At 46.4% G+C, this 25,907-nt stretch overlaps 1 protein-coding gene across 21 annotated transcripts in view; it reads left to right on the plus strand.

Annotated features, from left to right (window-relative positions):
* LOC308335689 (receptor-type tyrosine-protein phosphatase delta) overlaps nt 1-25,907 on the plus strand; it is a 313,079-nt gene that overhangs the window by 150,039 nt on the left and 137,133 nt on the right. For all 21 annotated transcript variants that reach the window (XM_080792822.1, XM_080792824.1, XM_080792838.1 and 18 more), the window contains one exon: nt 23,027-23,206. In XM_080792822.1, the coding sequence (XP_080648948.1) occupies nt 23,110-23,206 (97 nt within the window). In that variant the 5' untranslated portion in view covers nt 23,027-23,109. The remainder of the gene's footprint in view (nt 1-23,026; nt 23,207-25,907) is intronic.

Raw genomic sequence — 25,907 nt, forward strand, 5'->3', positions numbered from 1 at the left:
AGGGCTTATTTGGGATGAGTTGGGGCGGTCCCGCTCTCATGCACGTCTCTGCCGGCAGAGGAATGCCGACGAGGCCAAAGAGGGGGGGCTCGACCGATCTCAAACGGCCTATGCACTCCCAGAGACGCATCAAAGCGATCCCACAGGACCTGAAGAATGTCAAGCGTTTCAAAGTCCTCTCAGAATGAACATACTGCCTACGCGGTCAAATCCAGAGTGTTATTTTAACTGAGATTGCAAATATTGACCCATGAGGATGTGTAGTGTGTAGTGACGTGTTGTACCTATATAGTCAACATTTGAATTGTTGGATCATTGTTGGATCACTCGTAAAATCTAACCGTTTTCCAAAGGAACATAAACACACTGCACTCTGCGAGGCCCCTTGAGATTCCCCCGAGCAGATAAATGTAGCCTTAGTTTTTGTTCCGTGACAAAGCCTTAAAACACAACAGTGTGAAAATACAATAACAGCGGTCATACTTGGTGCCCCCCTTTACGGAGAGCTGAAAGAGACGATGAAATGGGGTTTCTCCAAGGTATCGATTAGCTGGTTAGTATTTGAGAGGCCAGGGACAAGACACGCCACCATGCTATTTTCCTCTGGCTCAACCTCCCATTGCTCTACTTTCCTCTCTTCCGCCCTCGCTCGCCTTCCTCCTCATCCCCATTTCTCTGTGTCTATCAACGGCTCTCTCTTTCTCTCGTGAGCACGCTCTCTCTCTCTCTCTCCTGTGTGTGTGCTATTCTTACGTGGTTAGCTACAGTGTTCCACCCGCAGAGAAAGATCCCCAACAACGGCGTGCTGAGCTACATCACAGGAGCCCAGCTGTTCACAGTTAAGGGCCACTTCTTTTATTAGCCACCAGTAGGCCACGCTGATAGGTCGAATGGAGGGATACAGAGTGAGAGACAGAGAAATCCAGAGTTGGGAGGGTGGGAAGTGCACTAGGGTGGTAGAGGGCGCACATTTCCCAGCTGCTGGCATACAAACACCAGCTCTGACCCCCTGTTGGAGATTAGGAAGACACACACGCACGCGTGCGCGGCTGCGCGCGCACGCATGCACGCATTTACACACAGTGGAACACACAGGCAACATGAGTCCGCTGAGTAGTGAAGTAGGACGTGTGTCAAAGATGGCTTTTTTTCAAAGGGGTTAGTAGTTAAGTAGTAGTAAGATGTGTTTACTGTTTTAAAGTTCAGCGTTTTCAAAGTCCGGATATACGTTTTTCAGTGTAGGCTGGGTAAGGGCCGTAAAGTTTCGCCACAGTGTGCCATAGGAGCGTTACAGTGGGATAAGGAGCAAGCCAGCAGGCACGCAATGCCTTAATACCCCCCCCCCCCCTCCCATACTGACTTACAAACCCGCATGTCGCCTTGCAGTCTGTGGAGGCCCCAGTTTACTAGTGCGCCAGTGGTACGGACGGTGGGGCACAAAGTATTTGGTGTAAAATGATTATTCTCCGGCTGTATAATCAGACCTCCATTTGCGTCTTTGTTTTACAATATTACTTTAAAAAAAGACGGCAGCGCGGATGGTTTTTGGCCCCTCTGTCCGCCTCGGTGGTTACCGCAGTGGAACAAAAACCACTCCAAAGAAGTGGCATCAACGACGGCTGAATATATAGGGGTCCCATTTTTTGGTTGATTAGATTCACTTTGACAGGCAACTTGAGGCAAGCATGCTGCTTTTGTTGGTTGATAACTGGTATGGGAACGCTGCAAACATCACGGGGCTCTGGTTTCAGATTGTTACTCTTCCGACCCAGAGTCTTCCTTTTTCTCCTCTCAAAATACAGAGGATGTCTGTATTGTATTTGCATATTTATGAGAAACGGGTGTCACAGTTATTAAGTTAATGGGAAGCCCGTTCTGTAGAGTGTGGATTATGAAAGCACATAAAATGTAAAATGTCAAAGGACATTCTCTTCAAATATCTCTCTTCAGCCTCGGGTCTGACTTGATGAAGAATTATGGCGTGAATTTTGGTTCGTGCAAGCTCAAGGGCACTCATATCTAATGATTCTCTGTCAGAGGCTCTGCTAAATTGTACAGTCTGAGACTTGAAATGCTACGAGTGCCCCGTCGTTCGAGAAGAGTCCTTTTGCTTATTTTATAGCAAGAGCCAGGATAAGGGTGAAACATGGGATTAATTGAACTGAACCATTAAAGACCTTCACCACCAACACAACACAAACACAACACAGGTATAGGTATAGAAGAGATAGGTATGGAGGAGACATCCGTGTTGTGGTTTAATAAACATAGCACCAATATGGACTTCATTAGTCAGTACGTGGGACTAGCGCAGCTCAGTGGCCCCAGACAAGTAATTAGAGCTCACGTTGAGGCCCGGCTCTAAAACACAGTCATTATCCAGGCGAAAAATACGACCTTTCCAGGTCACATCACTTTGTTTGCTGCAGTAAAACAAGTTTATTTCTGCATCGGGCCGCCGTTAAAGTGGGCCCCCGAATCCACTCGTCTGCATTTTATGGAGCGAGGAGTGATCGGGGGGCGTCTGAGAAGTTCAATAAAAATGTGGTAATGCGCTTGGCATGCAGAGAACTGTGCTGCGTGTGAGAGGTTGTGCGTGGTATGTATCTGCGTGCGATTATATTATAAACCATTGTGTGTGTATGTGTGCGCACGCACGACTGTGTAGTGTGTGTGTGTGTGTGTGTGTGTGTGACGTGTAAGTTGATGAGGTCCACATGCATTGCTCCAAGTTTTCATCACCCAAGTTTAACAATCACCTCATGAATGAAGCCCCAAATGGAGGCTTCACATTGTTTACAGTCCCCCCAAGAGCTAATCAACCATCTACCACCAAATCCCAGAGTTTATACTGGTCCACCACGGAGAACAGTCCCTGTATACGCATGTTAACATTCAAGGTCTTCTTGGAAAGAAAGCAGCTTGTCATATTACCTCCTTGGTGATTACCAAAACATTTACAGACAGAAAAGCACACTTTATAGACCGCAATGTAAATGGGGCAAAACATGCTAATCGATTACAGAGGACGATTGTGCCATGATTTTCATCATGCCCTTTAAATAGCTTGATGGAGGATGAGATGAACAGAGGTTTGTACAATGTGACAGAGGAAGAAATGGCTGTCCACCAAGCATCCTTGGAATGGGATATCAGGCGTACATTTTCAATCAACACCATTTTCCTCTTGTTGTGTGTCTAAGCAAATATCTGACAGTTGGCTGTGTGTTGTTTTCTTTTTTCATAAGGCGTAAATTATTTAGAGATGGCTTAATGTACTGTAGTTAGTGTAGTATAGTTTCATCATGTGTGCTTTTTTTATTGACATTAAACTACTTAACGTACTTCTAAAGTGGGTACATTGTTTAAGTCAAAGATGCATGGCTTTCATATCGTAAATATATGAACTTTGGCTAAAAGCTTGTGTTTAATCCACGTGGGTTCTTGTTTACTAATCTTTGGTTAGACTACAGTGCTCGTCTAACAACTGTCATGGCAGTTGGCTTCCACCGAAACGGACTTCCTCTTCAAAATAAGAGCCACTTGTAATGATTAGTCAACACTAAGTCTACTTACAGGATGTAGATAGACATTTTGTAGCACCCTGAGATAATGCTTTGAACGGGCCCGCGCGCGCTGCCTGACTTGCAAAGTGCGACCAAGAGTAAAGGCCTGTGACTGTGTGATCGTGATGTATGGGACCCTGCCCCATACACAATTTTTGTAAACTTGAGAAAAAGTTCTTGTTCTCCTGGAAATGGGACGTGTCATTGGATTATCAGCTCTTTGATTTATTCTAGAGATGTATAGGCTGCACTTTTCAAAGGCACGTGCGAAGGGGGGTAGGACCCCACCCGATGACATGCACAACGCCACTTACCACATGCAATTTCCCAAGCTCCTGACCTCTGACCCCTCCTCTGGCCTGTGTTTGCATTGAGGCCTTTCTGATCAGTCCACTTGAGGCCTCCCCAGGGACAGTTTACGGGAGAGATGTTCTATTCAAGGCAGCCATCAGAAAGGCCCACTTAATGGTGTGTGTGTGTGTGTGTGTGTGTGCGTGCGTGTGCGCGCGCGCGTGTGTGCGCGCGCGTGCGTGCGTGGTGGGGCTAGCTTCGTCTCCCCAGCCCTCAAGTGTATTATGTGTGCTGCTCATTAGCTAGACAAAGCCCACTTACTGCGATGTCATGAGGGCTAATGTGTCAGTAAGCCCTTGGGATGAGAGAGAGGGCAGAGAGAAAGAGGGATCGTTGGTCGGTTGGAGCATGGAGGAAAGGAGAAGGGCTCTCCAGAAAGCAGAGGTTTCGGGGGTATTGGAAGAGGGGGATCGAGGGGGGAGGAGGAGAGAGAGAGAGAGACATGCCTGTGCATGTCTCTCTGAATAGAAAGGGGAGGCAGTGTCTGAAGAGAGGAAGGAGAGGAAAACAGCAATGCGGGCAGAGGAGAGACCTCGGAGAGGGGAACGAGAGGGGGAGGGCTTGTGTTGTGTCCTCTCAATGAAACGGCAATACACACACACACACACGCACTGTATACAATCAACAAGACCTCGGTTCAGCCCGTGTAACGTGCCTTTCCAAACACAGTGACATAACACGCTGCCCCGGCGAGCGAGGCTGTCGTGACCTCTTGTGTTAGAGAGAGAGAGAGAGAGAGACCTGGCAGGAGAACATACTGTAGCGGTGCCGCGCATCGTGCCTGCACCGTGGCCATGCTGCTGCTGCAAAGCCTCTTCAAGGCGCCAGCCTAGCTAGCTTTGCTATACACACACGCTGGCGCCCCTCCCCTTTGCTTCAGCATATCCGGAGGCGGAAGAAAGTGTTGGTGGTGGTGGTGGGGGGGGGGGGGGGGGGGGGTCAGGAGAAGATTAATGATGGTGCTAACCGCGTATTTATCATCCGGCCGGAGAGTAATGCGACACCTTTCTAATCTGAATATATTTCATTGGGCTGTTATGGCACTCGGCCCTGGGCCACGTGGATGAAAGTGTGTGTGCGTGTGTACGCGCGCGTGCTTGCTTGTCGGTACCCATATTTGTCCGTCCATATATGGAGGGATGTAATGGAAAGTAGGTGAAAGAGCACCATAACACCAGGACACCATGCACCACAAAAATACTCAGGCTATCTCGCCTTCGCAAAACGACCCTTGTAGTAATTAGATAAAGATGAAGCCACTTTTGAGCCACACTCTCAGAGAGATCCTCTCCTCAGATTGTTGGCTGCCTTATCTGCTTGAACGCCACCACCACCCCCACGCACGCAGCCCCGACTACCCCCCACCCCCCTTCCAGCCTCCTCTCAATGCTCGCCTTCCCATTCTCCTCCCCTCCTGCTTTTTTGGCACTTCAGCAGAAATCAAGATGGATGGTCCCCCCAGAGATGGGGAGATTAGGGAGTGCGGAGGGACTGATCACGCATCAGGTCTGCCTTCGTTCGGAAGCCACCGGGGCCTGCTGGAAATACCGCAGTTTGGTTTTCTTCAGTGCATTAGGACACACTTTACGTTTAAGCGCTGTCAACAAAGTCAGGTCAATGGACAGCGCCTCAGGAGGCTACCTGGCCACGTCACTTGAGCGTGCACATGTGCGCTCATGCACTTTCACACACACACACACACACACACACACACACAGTCACACACACGCGCGTGCGATCATACAACTGCAAGACTACAGCACATGCTATTTTTAACAAATTGACACTTTTTCAGCCACTCTTTCGCACCTCTCTCTCTTTCTCCCTCTGTCTCTGTGTGTGTGTCTGTCTCTCTCTCTCTCTCTCTGATCAGACACACATGTGGACAGTGTTCCATGGTATTGGTTATTTAGGTCGCAGCAACCTCACCTTAGTAGTGCAATTTCTGAGGGTGTGTGTGTGTGTGTGTGTGTGTGTGTGTGTGTGTGTGTGTGTGTGTGTGTGTGTGTGTGTGTGTGTGTGTGTGTGTGTGTGTGTGTGTGTGTGTGTGTGTGTGTGTGTGTGTGTGTGTGTGTGTGTGTGTGTGTGTGTGTGTGTGTGTGTGCTCGCTTGCGTCCATCAGTTCTGTGTACGTGGATGACTACAGTGGGAGGATTGGTCATGGATAAAGGGCTTTGTGCACTTCAGAGAGAAAATGGGCCATATTAATAAATACATGCCCAAAATTCCCCTCTCAGTAATTGCCCGTTACAGACAAAAGTGGATGTCAATGAGTGCAGCCAATTAGAAGCAGGCTCTAGGTGAGGCCCTGGTGTTCAGCCTTAGCCATTGTACAGTTGAACAATCCCCATCTCTCACACAGGCATTCACAGCAGCATTGGGGGCTTATATTCTAATCAACAATCACATCGGTGGCAAAGCCCTGGAAATGCTGTGTGAGTGAGTTCACACACGTCTACACACACGGCAAACAAAGGGGTTTGTTCTCAGAGATTATGCATCTCGCTTTCTTGTGTACCACTTGCCAACCTGCCGTTTATGCGTGTGAATGTATTTCAGCGTTTGAAGCTCATTGTCGCTTGCCAAGCTCATTGTAAGACAACAAAGAGGGGAAAGGGAGTTAGTCCGTGAAGTTTCAAGTGAGAGATTATACCCCCACCTTTCTTTACACGAAGACCCTTAAAGCATTAGCCAGCCAGCGAGTCTCTCATCACATTGTGGCTTGTACCATGTCACAGGTGAGGGGGGAACTTAAAATGCCTTCTATCGGCACCATCGTGAACGAAAAGCCTTTCCACTTAATGGCATATGTTCATGTTCCAGACAAGTTGTTAGTGGCAGGCGCCATTGTTTTGTTTGTTCTCAATGGGCTGTTTCTAGATGTTGGAATTACGGTGGCAATAAGCAATGTTTCCACTTCTTTCCATATCTTACCATAATCGTAGTGTAACATATACCATAAACTGAAGGTTGGAAAAGTGTAAGAAGAGGAGGCTCTGTTTCTGGGACACTTCAGAGTTCATACAGGCAGATGGACAGAATTACGGACATTGGGCAATTATAATATCCAAAAAGTTCAATCTGATAGGACAGTACAGTACCATGTGGATTTGACTGAGAAAACGTTGACTGATGGTCAACATTTAGGGGTCAGAAATGGAACAAAATGGAATGAAAATGAGCAGCAAGGCAGCTGATATTTTGGAGGACTTAAAGAATTCATGACACCACTGAGCTGCTTTAGCTGCTGACTCCACTCTTAGTGGTTTTCATGTCAACCCAAGTGCATTTTCAAATCTCAAACAGCGTTAAAAGGTGCTGAGTTTTGCTTGGCCGTCCAGAAAAACACAAAGCGTCTATCAAGATACAGCTGAAGTTCATGTTAAGCTTCCACTGTTCATTTTGGACACCGCAAGTTGAGTGCAGCAGTTTTCTCACGAAGGATCCTTGTGGGTTTGTTCCCCCCACAAAGTAGCATATAAGCTTTTCTCTCATCAGTCATCTTTCCCCTGTTGGTTTGATCCTTCTCACATATCACTGATGGAGTTGCTAACCCATTCTGAACGGGCACCCATTTTGGTGTTAGCACCATGTTATGCTTTATCTATTGAAAAATAGCAGATCTACAAGCTCATAGCGCGCCACCGAGTGGCGCGCTACGAGCTTGTAGATCTGCTATTTTTGAAAAATCGAAGAACGACTGACATTTTTAGAATCTGATCTCAGGTCAGAATGGGTTCATCAGACCAGTGTGTGTCCCGTGGAAACCTCGTATGAATCTGATCTCAGGTCAGAATGGGCTAAACTGCAGTTTTCCTTGGTGTCTTTGGCCATGCCTTTAATATGAATCCCACGGGAGGCAGGGACAGTTTATCTGCAGCAGTTAGCAGCTGCCGTCAGCCCCGAGCAACTCCAATAGCCCCCAGGCTATAGCCTCGCCAGTTCAGCTGCTAGTCATTTAGCAAACGAGTCAATCATGCAATTGCCAGCAACTTGCAGCCAGCGTCCCCAGTGCTCCCAGAGTCATGGCCTGCTGGAGCATGGAAATCAGGTCAGTTTGGTCCTCGGTAAGCTATCCGGGCCTCATATTCTGCTCTAATGATTATACATAAAATGGCAAAGGATTGGGGTGGCCATAGTGTCCTCTGTTCCTCTTTCTCTCTCTCTCTCTGCTGTTTTGTTTCTTTTGAGGCCCTGTGCTCTATCATAGGCCTCTAAAATAAAAGTTTTTTAGTATGTCATGAACTGGCTCGCCGTATCCACTTGAACTGTTACGGTTCAAGTGGCTACAAAGACAAAGTGCAGTAACTACATTTTTGGACACACCGACTTATTTGTGTATCCCAAAAGTCAAAATATCCTTCGTGATTTTGTGGGATAAACGGTTACCTCAAGAACATTTAGTTAGTTAGTTAGAACAATTAGTGTAATCATTTATATGCCGATATCTCATTTGGCTGACCAGTTGAACGTTTTAAGGTGATATATATAACTTACACTGACCTTTGGCTGCCTCTGGGGTGTTTTGAGTTGTAGGTGTTGACACCCGGGACGTGTGTGTGGGTGGGTGTGTGTGTGTGTGTGTGTGTGTGGGGAGGGGGGTGAATACAGTCACAAACTTGTGTTCAGCTTTATATATCCCCCACCAAATCTCCTGGTAACATCAATATTCATGTGAAGTGGTTTGTTTGTGTTTATTTGTTGAAATGGTGGAAGTTTCTATGGTGACGTGATGCCTGCCGGCTTGAAGCTGGGATTCTACCCGGGGAGGAATCATCGGTCACAGCGGTGGCGCTCGCTGTCCGCGAGAGGTGGGGAGCTGACGGTGAGCACCACCGTTGCCGAGATTTCTAGGAAAAATAATCTTGCCAACGGTGACTCGCCGTCGCTATGATGATGGCTCGTCACAGCGATTTTGATCATTACAATTAATAAACGTGGACGAAGTAGTTCACATGAATTATGTCGTGGTGGCACTATGACATATAACAGATTACAAATACAAGCCAATTTGAGTTGAGGGCCGTGTTGAGCCACTTCCTAATTTGCGTGCGGGAATTCAGAGCATCTCAAGGGGCTTGCTAGTGACCACGGGACTCGTGTAACTCAATTTCATTGTAACTAAGATATTCAATAGAAATTCATACATTTTTAATGCCATATAAAAGCCATTATGGAGTGGTTGGGTGTGGTGGGCAGCAACAACAACCATAACCTGAAGTGACATGGCTCGATGGGGGGGGGGGGGGTTGGAACCAGATTTTAATCTGTTTTGCAACAACTCTCACGTCTGTGTACAAACACTGAATGTTGTCTATATCTCCTTTAAACACTTTTAAACCCATTTTTCAGTTACATTTTTGTTCGTACTGCACTTTGCCTTATTAGGGCAGTGTAGCCTCCCTATTCTGGCACAAACGTTCGAGGAAATAATATTATATATCTATATGGAAAGAAACACATGAGAATGATGAGATTGTAGATTGGCTTTCAACAATTTAGGGTAAACTGAAAACAGTAGTGGGGCTAGTTGGTAGTGTCCTGTGGATCTCTGGTCAACTATGTATATGGTTTAATTGGTTTTAAAGCCGTCTCAGTTCATGGTCCTCGAGCTGTAATAAGCGAATGCATAAACACAGGGATTTGGCTGTCATGTGCCATCTGTGTTGGACAGTTGTGCCATGGCACTGCAGTGGAATCACTCGCCACCAAAGATGAAACGATTTTGGCACAGACATAATGGAAGCCACCATCAATGTGCTGGGGTGTGCAGCTCTTTATCCGTGCCGTCATGAATGTTCAGGAGATGTTAAGGACCGCACAGATGGAAGCAGCTTTTGATGCGACAGTATAAAATAACCACCAGAAGAATCCTGTCTGACAGTCTGTTTCGAGCATTACGTCTGGTAATTGTGTGATCTTCGTTCACAAGAGATAGATTAAAGATACATGTCCGTGTGAACTACTGTCATGGCACACTCATTTTCCACTCAGTCCTAGCTCTGAATGATGAACAAACTTGATGCTGAAAAACCAAAGGAAAAGAGACAGGATGAAAGTGACATCTGACAAGGCTAGCAATGTTGCCTATCAGTGGATCAAACTAATTATCAGGCAAACTGTACAGTTGTGAGCATGGTTCCTGTGCACTGCCATTGGTCAGCCTCCCAGTGAGGAGGACATATTTTCACAGTGCCTATAGAACCACATTGCGTCTTTTACCATGTATGCACTGCAGTGTCCCATTATACTATTATAGTCTCAAATTATTCAATTTGTACAGAGCTATAACTATTTGTTTGGCTTTGACACAACTGCATGTACATGGAAGTTGGAAGGAGTACTTTCACACACTCGAAATAGAATTTACATTGCACAAGTGCATCTTTCCAAACTAATTTATGGGGGTGAATGCTGAGCTATACAGTGGCAGTAAGTTACTGCCAGTAACAATGGCTTTTATAACCAAAAACAACAGCAGGACGCTGAGAGGCAATGCAACAAAGTGCTCATTGAAGTTTTTGAATACAGAGAGGGAAAAAGTAATTAATTTGTCTTGTGTCTATGCTTGACAGCAACAAAGCATAATATGCTTTGTGTTGGCATAGACATAGAGGATATATTATATCCTCTATGTCTATGCCAATACAAATCGAGTGAATATATCAAAGTTATACACAATCTTGTATGTCAAAATCTATGTAAATATATATAATATATGAATATATAAATAAAAAGTAGAAGAAAATGACTAATATTTGCAGTCCAGAAAAAGGACAGCAGTCTTAAATTGTACCTTCTGCTCTTAATAATGTAACGTGTTAGTTTGTATGCTTATGGAGTCGTCTGTCTGTATAGTCTGCTGTAGTCACAATGTTTGCTCCTGACTTTCAATCCACCATGTCTAAAGGTTAACAAGTGCTACTTTGTGGAGATAACGAGGATCTGCTAAACAGTGATGTAAATAAACACCCAAGGACTGTTTGTCTCTACAAATAGACCTTCGTGTAATCAAGGCAAGCCCCTGCCATTCAAGGTTATTGTTTGCTGCTAGTCCAAAATTCATGTGCACGGGCTATGCACATAATGTTCATTATGCCTGCAGGTACGCACGCACTCACGCACCGTCGCAAGCATGCATGCACGCACGCACGTACACACACACACACACACGCACGCACGCACGCACGCACATCACTTTCCCTGTAGTACCCTCCTTGGCAGAATCTCAGTGCCAGTCTTTTAATGAATCACTCAATTAGGATCTTTATAAATGTGTGATTATGCGGTGCCTAATCCCCACAGCTCCTGGGCCCGATCTCATTTAGATGATACTTCGACAGGCTGCAGGATGCAGGTTGGTTTGGACGGGGCTGGGGAGCTTCAGGATGGCTAGGAGCCATTAGAAGCCCTTGAGGTGTCATCCATGCAGTCCTGTTAACGATAAAGGAAGGCCAGGCAGTCAGTCAGTCAGCACAGGATCCCACTGAGGCCTGTTGGCAGGGTCTTAATCATGTTTGTGATTGGACGTCAGGGAGGGGAATCGTGTAGGTGGTCTGATTGGAACTCGTATAGAGGGGAATTGTGTCGGTGTTTTGTTTAAGATGGTTGGAAAGCCTGTTCATCCGATCTGTTTATATATGCGCGTTAATATTCAATGACTTTGTGAAAATTGCATGTGAAATAAGGGAGAGAGACAGAACACAATTACTTTAAAATGTCATAATGTGCATTTTCTCTTACTTTGATTTGTGCTACTGGCGTGTGCTTGGGTTTGAAGGCGGCATTGGATTTGAATTTCAATCTCCAGACGGGTGTAGAACAAAAGGACATATTCAGTCATCCGTTCGGCAACATAATAAAATGTCTTGTTCGATTGCCGCTATATACCATCTTAGACAGGGCACTGTGCTTGTTTTGTTGCTAATGTTGCAAAAGGCGAGTATTTGTCTTGGTGAAGTGACAAAGAGGGAATTGTGGCTCTTGCCGTGGGCTGAACCATTGCTTTCCCTTGACTGAGTTGCACTTGCTGCCTCCGCTACTCCTTCACCAGAACTATAGCTCAGGCTCTGCCAAAGTGACGTCCAAAAGCTGCACAAATGTTTAGCTTTCTCAGCCCTATTAAACAACAAAACCGACTTCAAAGTGCATGCTGAACTTCTGCTAAAACCTTCTCAACTGCCGAAATATTGAAAGAGCTTTGTGGAGTAGTTCTGCTCATCTGTACCTAGCGCTGTCCTTTGACCGTCTTACTGGGATTTAGATCCAGGACGAGGAACAACACAATTTCACCTCTGTCTGCGTGTTCAGCAAAAACATCTCATATCTGTGATAATATTTTGTGTACTGTTGCCCTCTCTGTCGGCAGTGATGTATTTACATACAGAAAGCTTTGATAATCTACTGTTTTCAAATTTCGTCTTCTGTCTTCTCTCGGTTGTTGATTTAGGATTTCTTATTAAATCTGAGTCATGGCAAAAACATCTCCCCCAGAATATAAAAAAGAAACCTGAAATCAATGTGCTCACGAAGTCCCATTCTGACAGTTTTCTGTATGTTTATTCCATATAAGAATAATAATAATAAGGTTAATAATAATAATCATAATAATCATAATATATATTTAAATCATATAAAAAAAGCAGTATTGCTATTTGCTTTTGATTAGTACATTTATGTTTAGCGTCATGGCTCGATCTCCCTGTCCATCCATGCACACACTCTGCATGGCATGCCAAAGACGGAGAGAGCAGCGAGCAGGCAGTGAAAACTGACATCATAAAATTACGTTGATAAAATCAGACAAGCATAAAAGGAGGAGCCGGGTGGAGGTGGGTTTAATGAAAAAGCTAGTGGGTGGGCATGCAGATGTGCTGACTGGGACAGGCAAGATGAAGCTGTTTTTAAAGGTCGCTTCATAACATGAAAGGCCAGTGATGAATGAACACTGGGTGTCAGCGGAGGGGTGCTTGGCACAAATCGGCAGTGTTGCCAGGTCTGCTTAGTACAAGCCACTTTGGGCTTGTTTTTCTGTAAAGTCGCTTGTAAATAAATGTTGGTAGTTGCTGGTTGTGTTTTTGGGGCTATAGTTATGGTTATATAGTATAGTTGCTTACTGTATGTTGGGCTTGCTTCCTAAATTATGTTTAAACCAGTGGTTCTAAAATATTTGGAAGGATGCCAAAATGAATATTGATATTATAATGATATTATCCAAGGACCTATTTTCAAATAGCCGATGTATATAGGTTTAGTGCTCATGTGGCCTATACTAGTTCCTTCTTATGCTTATCTCTCTTGCAAAATCTGGCAACACTGCAAATCAGCTAACCTCATGCAATTTACAATTTAGGCATTTAGCAGATGCTCTTAATCCAGAGCGATTTACAGTAAGCATGAACAAAAAAACATGGTAATGCATCAAATACATAAAAACAATAGTCATCGTGAATCATACGTAAGCTTAAGAACCTAACAGTGGAATATCTAATGAACGTGTATACCCTATAGTCTAGAGTGTTATGTCTACATAAAGTGCTGTTTAAGTTACATAAGTTGAGCATTTGCATACGCCTAGGAGGTCGAGGCTAGGGCAAGTACTGTACCGCGGCAAGTGCTATGGGCTAAGATGGAGTCTGAAGAGGTGGGTTTTCAGACTGCATGGGGGCTATATAGTGTGGCTTGACTGTCATGATCTGTCTCTTAACTAACGCTACACTGTAGATTATATGAGCCTGACAAATCACTCATCTCATAGGTTGTGTGAAGGTGTTGATAGATCCTTGTGCAACAAAGTGACATTTTCACCATGTTGATTCTGTGCATCATCAGATATCTGGAGATCAAGTGCCTATGAAGCAGAGGGGGGCGAGCAGCACTTAAGAAATCAGTACAGATCGATGATAACACCCTGGTGTGTGCGTGCGTGTGTGTGTGCGTGCGTGCCTACTCGTGGGAGGCGTAAACATTCGCCACACTGCCTCAGGTACACGACGATAGCGCACATTGTGTTGGGTTAATTGCCACAGCATGCTACAGCAACTGTTATGTAGCGTCAGTGTTTTAGTTCAGGCAAAATTTGCATTTAGCTAATGGGAAAACACTTGGCGTTTTTAATTATTGTCCCGTTCAGTGTACCACTGTAGCACGCAACGCCCCTAAGCATCCCTTCTACACACTCCACGTCAGACTAAGTAGCAACATTTCCATACCAAATGGCTCAGCGATATGCCGTCACAAACCAAGCACTTGTTTGGAAGAGGACGAGGGCCAATTTTGCCATAATGCATTATTAGAGGGTCTGGTTTTATGAAGGCCTGCGCTGTGTAAGTGTTGTATTTTTCAGTGGCGGCTTTCAATGGCAGCTCTGTTCCGTTGACGTATGCCATGTGTCTGCAAGTGGCAGCTAGCATGCTGTGTTGTCTATTCGGGTTAGCGCTCACGGTCTGAACGCTAGGCGCTTTCCAAATGAGCTCAGACTGGACTCTGTCTGACTGTCTCACTCCTTGTTTTCTCTCTCTCTCTCTCTCTCTCTCTCACCCCCACTCCTGCCCACGTCCTGCTCTTATTCCCTCGTCTTTCTTCTTCTTTTTCGTATGCTATCTCTCTCGCACGCTCCGAATCATCGGAAGTGAGATTATTCATCCTCCCACAAACCGTGCCTATATGTTGGTGTGTGCACGTGCGTGCGCGTATGGGTCAATGCAAGAGTGTACATATTATTTTTGCGAGCATGAGCAATTGATCGACGTGTGTATGCGTGGGACCAGAGCGGATCTGGACACTCCGGCCCATGTTTTCCAATCCACCCTTCCTTCTTTCTTTCTCCATCGGTCGTTTTGTTTCCCCTTCAGGAAACAACACCTTCAGTTTGTGAGCACATCCCTCGGGCCATCATCCTCTTATTCTCTCTCTCTCTCTCTCTCTCTCTCTCTCACACACGTACGGTTACAAACGCAGGCAGAGCATGAGAAACGGCATCGTTCAGTGCATTCCCTCACTCATTCCTCTTTTCTTCCCCCTCATCTCTCGCCGTATCCATCCATCCATCCATCCCCCTGCCTCAGCCTTTATTCCAGACCTTCTTCCCTCTCTATATTGCCTCTCTCCACTTCATCACTCTCCTTATCCTTTCTATTTCAGTCATCCCCAGCCACCTCTTTCCCTTCGCCAACCCACCCACCATTCCACCCCCCCCACCCACCCCCCCCCTTATTATTTCCCTGCTTCATAATATGTAACATGATTTAGCCCTCCCCTGCTCATGCGGCGTAAATTTAATCCCAAGCCATTCCAAGTTGGCTGCCACTGCTGAGTCTAACGCTTTTCTATTTCCCTTTTCTTCTCTCTCTTTTTTATTTTCTTCCTGTCCACCGCCCACATACTGTCAAACTCCCTCGCCCCGCCCAAACACAATAGACACTCAACCCCAGGTTTGCATGAGAACAAGTCGCGGCTCGTGCACTGGCTAAATGCCAGCACACCGGGTCAACCGCCTTCCGCTTTTTATCGGGAGAAGAAGAAAAGAAGGGGAAACAAATGAAGGTCACGCGGAGTGTGTATGACCAGTATGGCGGTCAGTTTACCCAGAGGCTAGTTGCACTTGGCCTTGCTGTGTATCTGGTGTCCATTAGAAAGGCATTAGGGCTGTCCATTAGGATTCAATAAGACCTGTGTTTACCAATGTCACCGGGGTCAAAGTGGGGAATCCAAGTGTGCGTGTGTGCGCACGCGCCTGTGTTTTTCTGCACCCTGCCACAACTCCCCAGTGTCCCTGAAGTTTACCTGATAGCTAAGTAACCTTGTGTGTGTGTGTGTGTGTGTGTGTGTGTGTGTGTGTGCGTGCGCTGCATCCCCCTGCATGGTGTGTACAGTATGTGGGGTGGGGGGTCTCACAGGGATCATCAGTCAGTCTGCAGGTCAGGGTCCCGTTCTGTGGGGACCATCCATCTGAGGCCAACCAACAGCTGCTGGGAGAATGAGCCAAGGGAGTAAAAAGAGAGAGAGAGAGAGGGAGTATGGGTGGTGTTTTTGGTCTCTTGAATAGTTTTTACATTTAGTTTTAGTCACCTGGAATGTCTTAGTGTTATATAAGATTTTAGTCGACTAAATCTAGTCATTTAGTTGACTGAAATGTATTTTGGCGGGCCTCGATGACTGATGAATGACTGATTTTACACTTGCTGAAAATAGCCGATGTACAAGCTCACAGCGCGGCGCGGCGCGTCCATACCAGACATGGTATGGACGGTGGGAAGGGTAGGTACTGTACTAGGTATGGGGAGAGAGGGGGGGGGGGGGTGGGTAGAGACATGGTATGGACGATGGGAAGGGTAGACCGAAAGTCAAGGGGAGACCTTTGAGCACACATGGAGCAGCTAAAGGAGGACGTTTTGTGAGCTGGTGTTACACGGTCATGGTATTGACCAAACGGTATGCAGCGTGTACACTATAGGTCAGGCTGTGTGGGCTGAATTCACATGGGGACACTATAGTTTGCTCCACGGCGCACCCGACTGAGGCAACTCATTCTAAACGGGGAGACCCATGGCCTCAGGTTTTCTCATGCTGAAGAGAGAAACCTTTGTGTGTGTGTGTGTGTGTGAATGGATTTGTTCAGATTCGTCCAGGTGTGCGCTTTGAATTTGGTTGAAACTGAAAGGTATCCATCCAAACGGGCTCTACCTGGTTTCAATCATTGGTCATTGTTTTTATTTAAATGAGTAATAACATGTCGATATTTATTGTCTGACCTTTCAAATCGCAGGTCTAGAAAGAACCATGTTTTTTTTCTGGCCTGTCAAAGTAGAGTGGCGTTGACATTTCAGTGTCCCCAGCAATAACACAACATTTTGATCACTATCGCAGTCTCTTCCTTGTTCCACGGCCGCAGCAGGTGCTTCTAAACCAATTACGAGACAGAGAAATGTCACCAGACCCAATTAGCTTCTCGCTGTGTGTTCCATGACGGGGGTTTCATCCACAAGAGGACACAGGGAAAGACAAGACAAGACATTAGCGGCAGCATTATCAACAATTCCTTCCCCCCCCCCCCCCCCCGTCAACAGTTTGCGGCGGCCCACAGAGGCGTTAGCTTGGGCTGGGATGAGCATCCGAAGGGATGGTTTATGACCGTGGGAGGCTTGTTGGAGTGAGGTCTGGGGAAGAGAGTGAGAGGGAAGGAGAGAGGGGGGAGAGTAAATAAGTAGAGCAAATAAACCCATCTGAGCTGCGGTTGTCAGGGTCTTTCATGTGGAGGCTGCACTTGAGGGCATAGCTTAGCTTAGCTTGAGGGATGTTATTACACATGCTGGCTGATCGAGAGCGATGCGTGAGAAACAGTCCCGTCACAAGTCTTAAATCACCGCCGTCCCGGGGAGAAGAGGTAGCTGGCGCTGGCGGGGATTGGGGGGGGCGGGGGGATAGATGGAGTGGATGAGACGGGACGGGACAGGGCGGGACGGGGGGGGGAGAAAGGAAGAAAGACGACGCATCGAAGAGGGGGGGAAACTGAGTGATTAAACCAGAAGCGCCTGCCTTGTCTCCTAGATGCTATGAAGTCGAATGGAGACGAAGGTTGGAGAGAGACTGAAAGAGCATGACTTGGTTGGACAGAGAGCAATAAAAGGAGGAGAGAACGGGAACAGAAGATGGGGTATTAAAGCCAGAGGTTTGGGGAAGAGAAAAAAGAGAGAACGAAAATACCATTTTATCCACTTACATGGACTCAACTCTATACAAGCTTTCCCTAAAATGACTGTAGTTGAAATTGTGGGGGAAAGCAGGGAAGCAGTATCGTTAGCATTACCTTGAACTATGGCATTGTTTTGTGTGCTCCTATATGCAGAAGGTTTGACATTGCTATGATGACCAGCTACACAGAGAAGGTACTATATATGTGCAGTAGAAATCAAAGGAAAACGGATTTGAGCAAAGTGGGCACTGGTGTGGAACCGTGCAGTGTGCAAGACACACCTCGACTTAATCCACAGCAGGGGTAGAAGGGGGAGGGGAGGTTGGCTGCGCGGTATTCCCACTTCCCAGCGAGGAGATATGTCATAACTTAACTCGAATCACATGACATGTTTAAATAACCCTGGAAGCAACCTCCAAGTTCGGCACGAATGCCTTAATCGGACAGCAGTTCATTTTGCTCTATTAATGCAGTTTCTCAGCGCTTGTAGACAGGAGGTGAAATGCACAAAGAGGGATGGGTGTACCGGGCCCTCTTTAGAACTGCCCTTTGACCTTGCGGATGATATCTGGGGGTGGGCATGGCTGCGATGCTACAGAGCTTTTTTAAGTGGTACTGAGCCCTCGGGCGCTTGACTCTTCATCTTGATCCGTCTCTCTCTCTCTCTCTCTCTCTCTCTCTCTCTCTCTCGGGATCTGGAAAAAAAGAGGAAAAAGAGATATGGCAAAGATCGTTTCAGTGCTGCGGTGTACCTCGTATTCTTCTCACTTCTGTAAAACCTGCACTTTGATCACATTAGGGTTTTATTTTTGTGGTAGGTGTAATGACTGCATTATTTATCTCTTCTGGCCTACAGGGAAATAGAGTGTGGTGCATCGTAAAAGAAAAAGGAGAGAAGACAACAAATCTTATTTGTGGAGCCCGGTCGGGTGTGATACAAGATAGCGGTGATAAATAACGCGGTGCAACACTATCACACGATCCTTGTCAAAAGTCCTATCCAAATTGATACGTTGGCTATGTGCGACAAAGCTTTGTCCCTTTGTTATGTTGTCAGAAGAGAACCGTTATAAATAGATTTGCTTGTTTTTTTGTGGGTATAGTTTGGCATTAGGGGATAATACAACCAGGCCAACCATTTCCTTTTAAGTCTATTATTTTATTTTAATTTGTTTCAGTTTGTTGGATGTGGAATTGTGCATGAGACGGACAATAAAACTACATTAAAGCTAAAGGAACTGGTCACATTGAAATGAGTCAGCTTTGCACGAAGGATGAGCTGAATGAGGTCCAAAAGGCTCTGCTCCATCCCATGTTGAATTTGTTAGGGTTGGCAGCATCAATCGCATTCTTGTGTCAGCATTTGTTTCCCATTGGTTTTGTAAGTGGTCTGCCAGAGTATGTGGGATGTAGACATGATTGGCTACTGTAAAACCATATGGCATGAAATAAGAGCAGGCTGATGATTTTGAGGTGAGGGGGGGACTAGCTGCAGATTTACTCTTTATTCCCGTGACAAAACATAACTTCACTGCAATATGATCTGAAAAGCCGCTAAAAAGAGGCAGCATCCTTTTGTTTTTTAGCCGTGAGTCATCCGTGCTCAAAATGGTCTCTGGATACACAGCACATTACCAAAGCACACATGGAGCATATACTTGTATGAAAACAGAGGACAGACCAGCCATTTTGCAGCATATTAACCTCCCCTTCCCTCTCTTTTCACAGTTATGATAAGGATCAGGCGGAACAGAGAGAAAGAGCTCCCCCTCCTTTCTTTTCTTCTTTTTTTCTTGCCACACTGCTCCCCCTCTTTTTCTAATTAACATTGTGCATGTTGTCAGGCTTTGTTTAATAATGCATGATTGCTATCAGCAGCAAAGCCCTGTGAATGAAGCGCCACTGAATGGGAATGCAATAATACCACTGGTGGATTGGGAAGAGAGACAAGATTGTTTTTCTCTTTCTATCGTAATAAATGTTCAGCGGGAGGCATTGGTGCCACAACATGTGTGAAATTAAACAGACAAACAAAGCCAACGAGTAGCTATAGGCAGTGTCTCATGTACTAGCAAGCTCATTGATGCCAGTGTTGGGTATATAGTCACCCTAATGCAATCATTCATTTAGAAAGAGAGGTACAGACAATTTGTGTTCACAGACCATGTGTGTGACATGTGAGATATACAGTATATATATATATATATATACGTTCTTCTAAATTAACCTGACTGTGAGTGCTGACCATTTTGAGCCTGCCTGCTTATGACGACAAGAATACCACACATCACATGCTTCTGGCAGACTCCTATCGTCTGCCATGGAAGATTGCCACCCTCTGCATAAGGAAAGGACATTTCCAGTACTACCTCTCGTCATAAACAGACGGACTGATATGCTCCACATCGATGGCAATGTGCTGATCTACTTTTAGGGGTTAGGGTTATTAATATGAAGAATATTTGTCAGCTTGCTGCGCTCACATTTAGCCTCCACTCGTGTTTACATGCGTGGCACAAACTCTGAGTCCCCTCACTGGTGCTTACACAACATGCAGATGGTTTTGTTTGCCTGTATCAGCGTGGGTGTGCGCGTGCGTGCGTGCGTGCGTGACTGAGCACACGCGCAAGCACGTGTGTGTGTGCGCATGCGTGTGCTAGTGTATAGCGAAGGGGAGGGCTGCTGAGTACCGTTTCTTACGTGCCTGCTAATGTCATGTCATTATGGAAATGTACACTCCATTAATTAACTCAGAGGCTGTGACATGGATTTTGGCAGGGAGGGTTGCAGATTCATGAAATTATCTGAGAAAGATGCTGGGCCCCACCTGTATACAGAATCAATTGCTGGCCTTATGCCTCATATTCCATTTCACTGTCCAGATTATTCTGATCAAATGCACAGTACTGTACAAACACTGCACTACACAAATTCTGCCTAATGCGCTCAAACTGGTACATGTGTGAGTTTGTGTGTATGCTCAGGGTTATTTTTGTGTGTAAGGCAGCCAATGCATGTGTGTGTGTGTGTGTGTGTGGTGGATGCGTCGGTTGAGATTGCCTCAAATTGATTCCCTTCGCCACGCGTCCCCCGCTCATGCTTTCTGCAAGGCCTGCAGCGATTGGAGACAGGTAGTCCTGTCTATCTCCCCGTGACACAAATCGAGTGTGACAGGTGTGCTATCTCCTCGTCTTTTCTGCCATTTTCAGCCCACGGAAAAAAAAGAGGGAGGGCAAATTCGTAAGAATGATTGGTAACAGGGAAATGAGCTATACGTTGTAATTGCCTGCCTCTGATTGGGCCTATACTTGCTATTTTATTTGTTCTTTGAAAGAGAGGGGGGGTCAATTTGTTACAAATTAAGTATATTTAATATTAATATTATTGGATTCCAGTCTAGCAGCTTGTGGGGTTAGTGTTTAAATGACAGATTTCAAGAATCAGATTGGCACAAAGAGTAGGCTACTAAAGGTCAAGTTCACCAGTCAGCTGTGTTATTACAAACCGCATCCTATCAAGATACGTTAAGAAGAGTAGCTTGCAAGCTAACTATAACATTATGTCATCAAGCCTCATACGCCAGATTAGCAACCAGCTGTGAGTAGTTCAAGCGTAGGACTGGCTTTTAGGCTAAATGACAAATCCAGAGAGGTCAGTGACGCCGTGTCCGTGTCACACTGCACGAAGCCCCGACGGCTACTCAAGTTAAGTGCAAAAGACAACAGAGCCTTGCCGAGATGAAGTATCAGGCCAGCTAGCCTGCTAACAAACCATATGTCATCAGTGCTCACACACTGGATTAGCTGCCAGCTGTGTTGTGAGCTGAAGAAGACTTGCACGGAGCATCCATCACTACAGATCAGGCTCCGGCTTAAGCAAATGGATGACAACGGATTGAGTTGGTCAGCAGCTAATACCAACTCACTGTGTCACATTGATCCTTTTGTGTCCACGTCGTGAAGGCCGGCTCGGCTGAAAAGCACAGGCACTATAGGCTACTCTCACCCGACTCTGGCATGTAGATGTTGTGTGTTTTCTGACCAACATTATTTTGATAAAAGAGGCCAGATGTCCACTGAAGCTAGCTCCAATCGCTCAGTGCACAACCTTTTGTAGCCATGCAAGGCATGCCAAAGATAAGATAGGATGAGGCATTTATTGATCTCGCAAGGGAAATCAGTCGCCAGAGGCAGCACAGCCAAGCATCACAGTCAAGATACAGATAGGGTGAAGACATCTAGCCTGGAAAACAGACAAATCTGCACTCCCTCCAAAGTAGTGAGGGACCAATCAGGGTCCAGAATGCATATATGGGGCAGGTTTATCCCCAGAGCGATTTTTTTTAAATTAAATGTCTTTGGAAATGCATGTTTCGCACAGAGATATGACTATCTCTGACTATCTCTAACGCAGCGATATTAGTCAGGCCACACCAGTGGTCCCTTTCAGAACGACAAGTGGCCCAGGAAATGAATCTCAATGCAGGACTGCGACGCTCTATAGGGAAACGAGGGTGCACAAAGTACTGATATATAGTAGTATAGGCTAAATGTAAAAAGAAAATACCTTTTTTGTGTAGTTGTATTGCAATAGTGGCACACAAAACCACAGGCGTATGTTATTGAAGCTTGTGTTACTGATGGAATGCATCGCGTAATGTGTAGTTGTCTACGCCCAGTTTAACGACAAAATTTCTTGTGTAATAGTGTTAGGTCGTTTTTTGCGTATTGTTAGAACTTCTTCTTCTTCTTCTAGTAGTAATTATTATTATTTATAAAGTTCTATTTCAGCATGGTTTTCAGGATGCTATGAAGCGAGTGGAGATGGCACCATATAATGCGTTTCAGTGCACATGAAGCTTTCATCAGCCCTGACCCGAAGAGGTCTTTAAATGAACTACGCTACATTTAGTTTGTGCACGTGACCAACGATACACAGACCGTAGCCTACTCCTGTGTTGTCTGAGTCTTTCTTATGTCTGTGTGAGGTCCCTCTTTCACACACACACACACACACACACACACACACACACACACACACACACACACACACAGTCGCACACGCACGCACAGCAATGTGTGAACTGACTATTCCGTTTAGAGAACTGTCAGTACATAGCCTGCAAGCACATCAGCCTCTCCGCTTCCGCTGTCAAGCTGCAGCCGTACGTGTGTGTGTGTGTGTGTGTGGGTATATCGGAAATGTGCGGAGATAGATAAAGCCCATGGAGCCAAACAGCTTTGTTTCATTCATTCCCTCTATGTTTTTCTCTCTCTCCCCTTCCTCCCTCCTTCCACCACCACCACCATGTCTCTCTCTCTCTCTCTCTCTCTCTCTCTCTCTCTCTCTCTCTCTCTCTCTCTCTCTCTCTCTCTCCCCCCCTCTCTCTCTCCCTCCCTCTCTCCCTCCTGTTCAGGCTGTGAATACCCTGCATCTGAGAAATCAGACCAGACTGACTCACAGGGCACTGTGAGCCAGCGCCACCGAGGCTGCCAAAGCATGCTGGTGCCAAGCTGTCCCACCATGCACAGAGCCAGGCCCGGGCTGCTGCTGATCGTCCTGGGTCTGACGCTGCTGCTCCTCGCCGACGCAGAAAGTAAGTCTGAACGAACGCCCTGCTTGCTTGGAGGACATGGAAGTTTGTGCTGCTGTGGAATCGAATTGTGCGCGTTTGTGCGTGCACATGCATGCATGTGTGTGTGTGCAATGCATGTGGGGCGATAACAGATCTATAAGCAGCGATCTCCCACATCGCACTGTATGTTTCTTCATCTCACGCACGCAAGCACGCACGCACGCACACAACCACACGCAGTTATACACATAGGTTTCAATCTTGAAACCGATGATGAAAATCCATTGGAATTGAGTTACTTGACATCAGACACCTGCCCATTGATGTGTTACAGCAGTTTTCAGACCCCATTGAGTTCAATCCCTGCAACCATGAGTGCTCAGCCCCCTCACCTCCTGTACCCACCCCCCCCTTCCCTCTTTTTTTTTACACTAAGATCCATGATTCATTAACTCTCCAAGTCACACTGGGATGAACTCAAGTTTTATTGCCTTTGCACCAACAGAAATCCTCTCTGCGCGGCTGAATATCTCTGAATAGAGGGATCATTCACCCAAGGTCATATAAGCAGAGAGCGGCGGCAAAGTGAAATTGATAGGCGGGGACTTTGTGACTTGGTGCTTGAGAAATGTTCCTTGCAATCTGTTCAAAATGTGTTTTATTTTGTCCTACGTTCCCCATTTCCCCTGCATATGTTACCCAGCGGGAACGCGGCTGGAGAAATGTATTCCCCATTCATCCCGGGTTTTATGTGCGCCTCTTGGATTTATCGACACAATTTAATTACGAGATCTTCCCAAAACGGCGCTAATGGCCGATAAATGCTGCCGTTCAGGTGGTTGTTTAGGGAGCCATCTTCCCCAGAAAGATAGTCTTCCATGCAGTGACGCAACATTTGCATAATAACAGTTGGTTTAAGCAAACAAAGAGGAAAATTGAGCGCAGAAACAGACGGCTTGCTCCCCCCACCCAAAAAAAGAGAAGAAAAGGTTCTTCCAGGCAGGCGTCTACCGTGATGACAAATGTGTGTATCCAGACATTCCACAGCTGAATTTGAGCTCAGATGTAACCGAGACCCAGACAAATGCAGTCCCCTACCTCCCCAACCAAACCCACTCCACCATCAGCTACCCTGAATCCTGACGCCTATGTGGCTTCTCACCCATCCACCCCAACCCTCACCTTGTGGTCCACAGCCCTGTGGCTGTTGCAGCTGTTGACCCCCCCCCCCCCCCAACACACACACACACACACACACACACACACACACACACACACACAAACTCTAAACAAACTCACCGCGAGGCTGTCACAGTGGTGGTCCAATAATGACTGAGGAGGGGCTGTGAGTGGATTGCAGCTAGAGGTTAGGAGGAGGAGACATGTCACGTCGCGTCTGCGATACGGAGGGCCAGCTAATAGCTATAGAGGCATTTAGGGGAGGGCAGCACACACGTCAGCCTGGGGTTAGGATCAGCATTTTGCCATTTGCTCCCATTTTTTTGTAGCGTTGCGTTTGTTTCTAAAGTGTAGTTTCTTATTTGGGCTTGTTCTCAAATGTTTTATTATTGTTTAAACCAGTGGTTGTCAAACGTCTTCATGTCAAGAACTCCCAAATTAATATGTATTTGTCTACGGACCACCATCTGAAATTATAATTTGTGCCAGTGATATAGACAACCCTGGCTCCTCTGATACATATGGAGTCGCCAGTCGCTTCATATCCCAGTTCTGCTCCTTGATAACCGCAGATGCCCTGGAGTTTCTATATAATGCAGCAACAGAGAATGCCCTCCCGTGCCAGCTTCCCACTAATGAACATTGGCGTGCCTGGTCAAGCCAGAGGCACCACAGAGGAATCGAACCCCAGTCTGCAGGAACTTTGTGTCAGCCGGGCAAACCCTGTAAATTAGTTATTTTTTTTAAATGGATGTTCTCTGTGATATACAGAAATGTGTGTGATTTATTCACAAACTGCACACATACAGTATAGTACACTATAGCTAAAATATTGGACAGGGAGGTCACGCCATTACTGGACTGGACTGTTTTACTGCACCTGCACCTTTTGTCTTCTTCCTTCCAAGCGCCTGCCAGCGCGCCTCGGCAGCTCTTCCATTTCCTCCAGTGTGCATCATCTGCATGTGCGTAAACAGCCCAGTCGCCCCGGGGCTCCGTCCGCCATCTGCGGCGTGCACAAGAAAGACCTCCGCGTTGTTTTAGTTTGCTCCAGACTCACCCTCAGTTCCCTGTCCTGCATGAAAAACCTACTGAGTTATCAACAGGGGGGCGGCTGGCTGGTGGCTGGCCTCTGTTGGTTCCCTTAATGTGCGTGCGTGCGTGCGTGCGTGCGTGCGTGCGTGCGTGCGTGTCAATATGCGCTAGCCCCCGGGCTTGGACATGGTGGAGGATATGGGACACGTGAGAGAGGAAAATGGCTGAGTCGGCCTGCTCAACAGATGGCACAGTCCTCAGTGCCAGTCCTGTGTGCCCGGCTGGAAGCCTCAGCCTCTCTCTATACAAAAGGCAAATCGCCCTCCCCAACCCCTCCTCTCGCCAGATATACGCGCGCGGACGCACACACACACGCATACTCTATGCACGCACGCACGCACACACGCACTCACGTACGCATTCCATGCAGACTCATTAGAATTGGCCTTAATGGGAATTTCACCGGCAAAAATGGTCTCTTGCAAATGTGTCAGTAGCAGATATATTA

This window comes from Protomyctophum bolini (genome assembly GCF_963924005.1).
Source record: "Protomyctophum bolini genome assembly, chromosome: 20".
NCBI lineage: Eukaryota > Metazoa > Chordata > Actinopteri > Myctophiformes > Myctophidae > Protomyctophum > Protomyctophum bolini.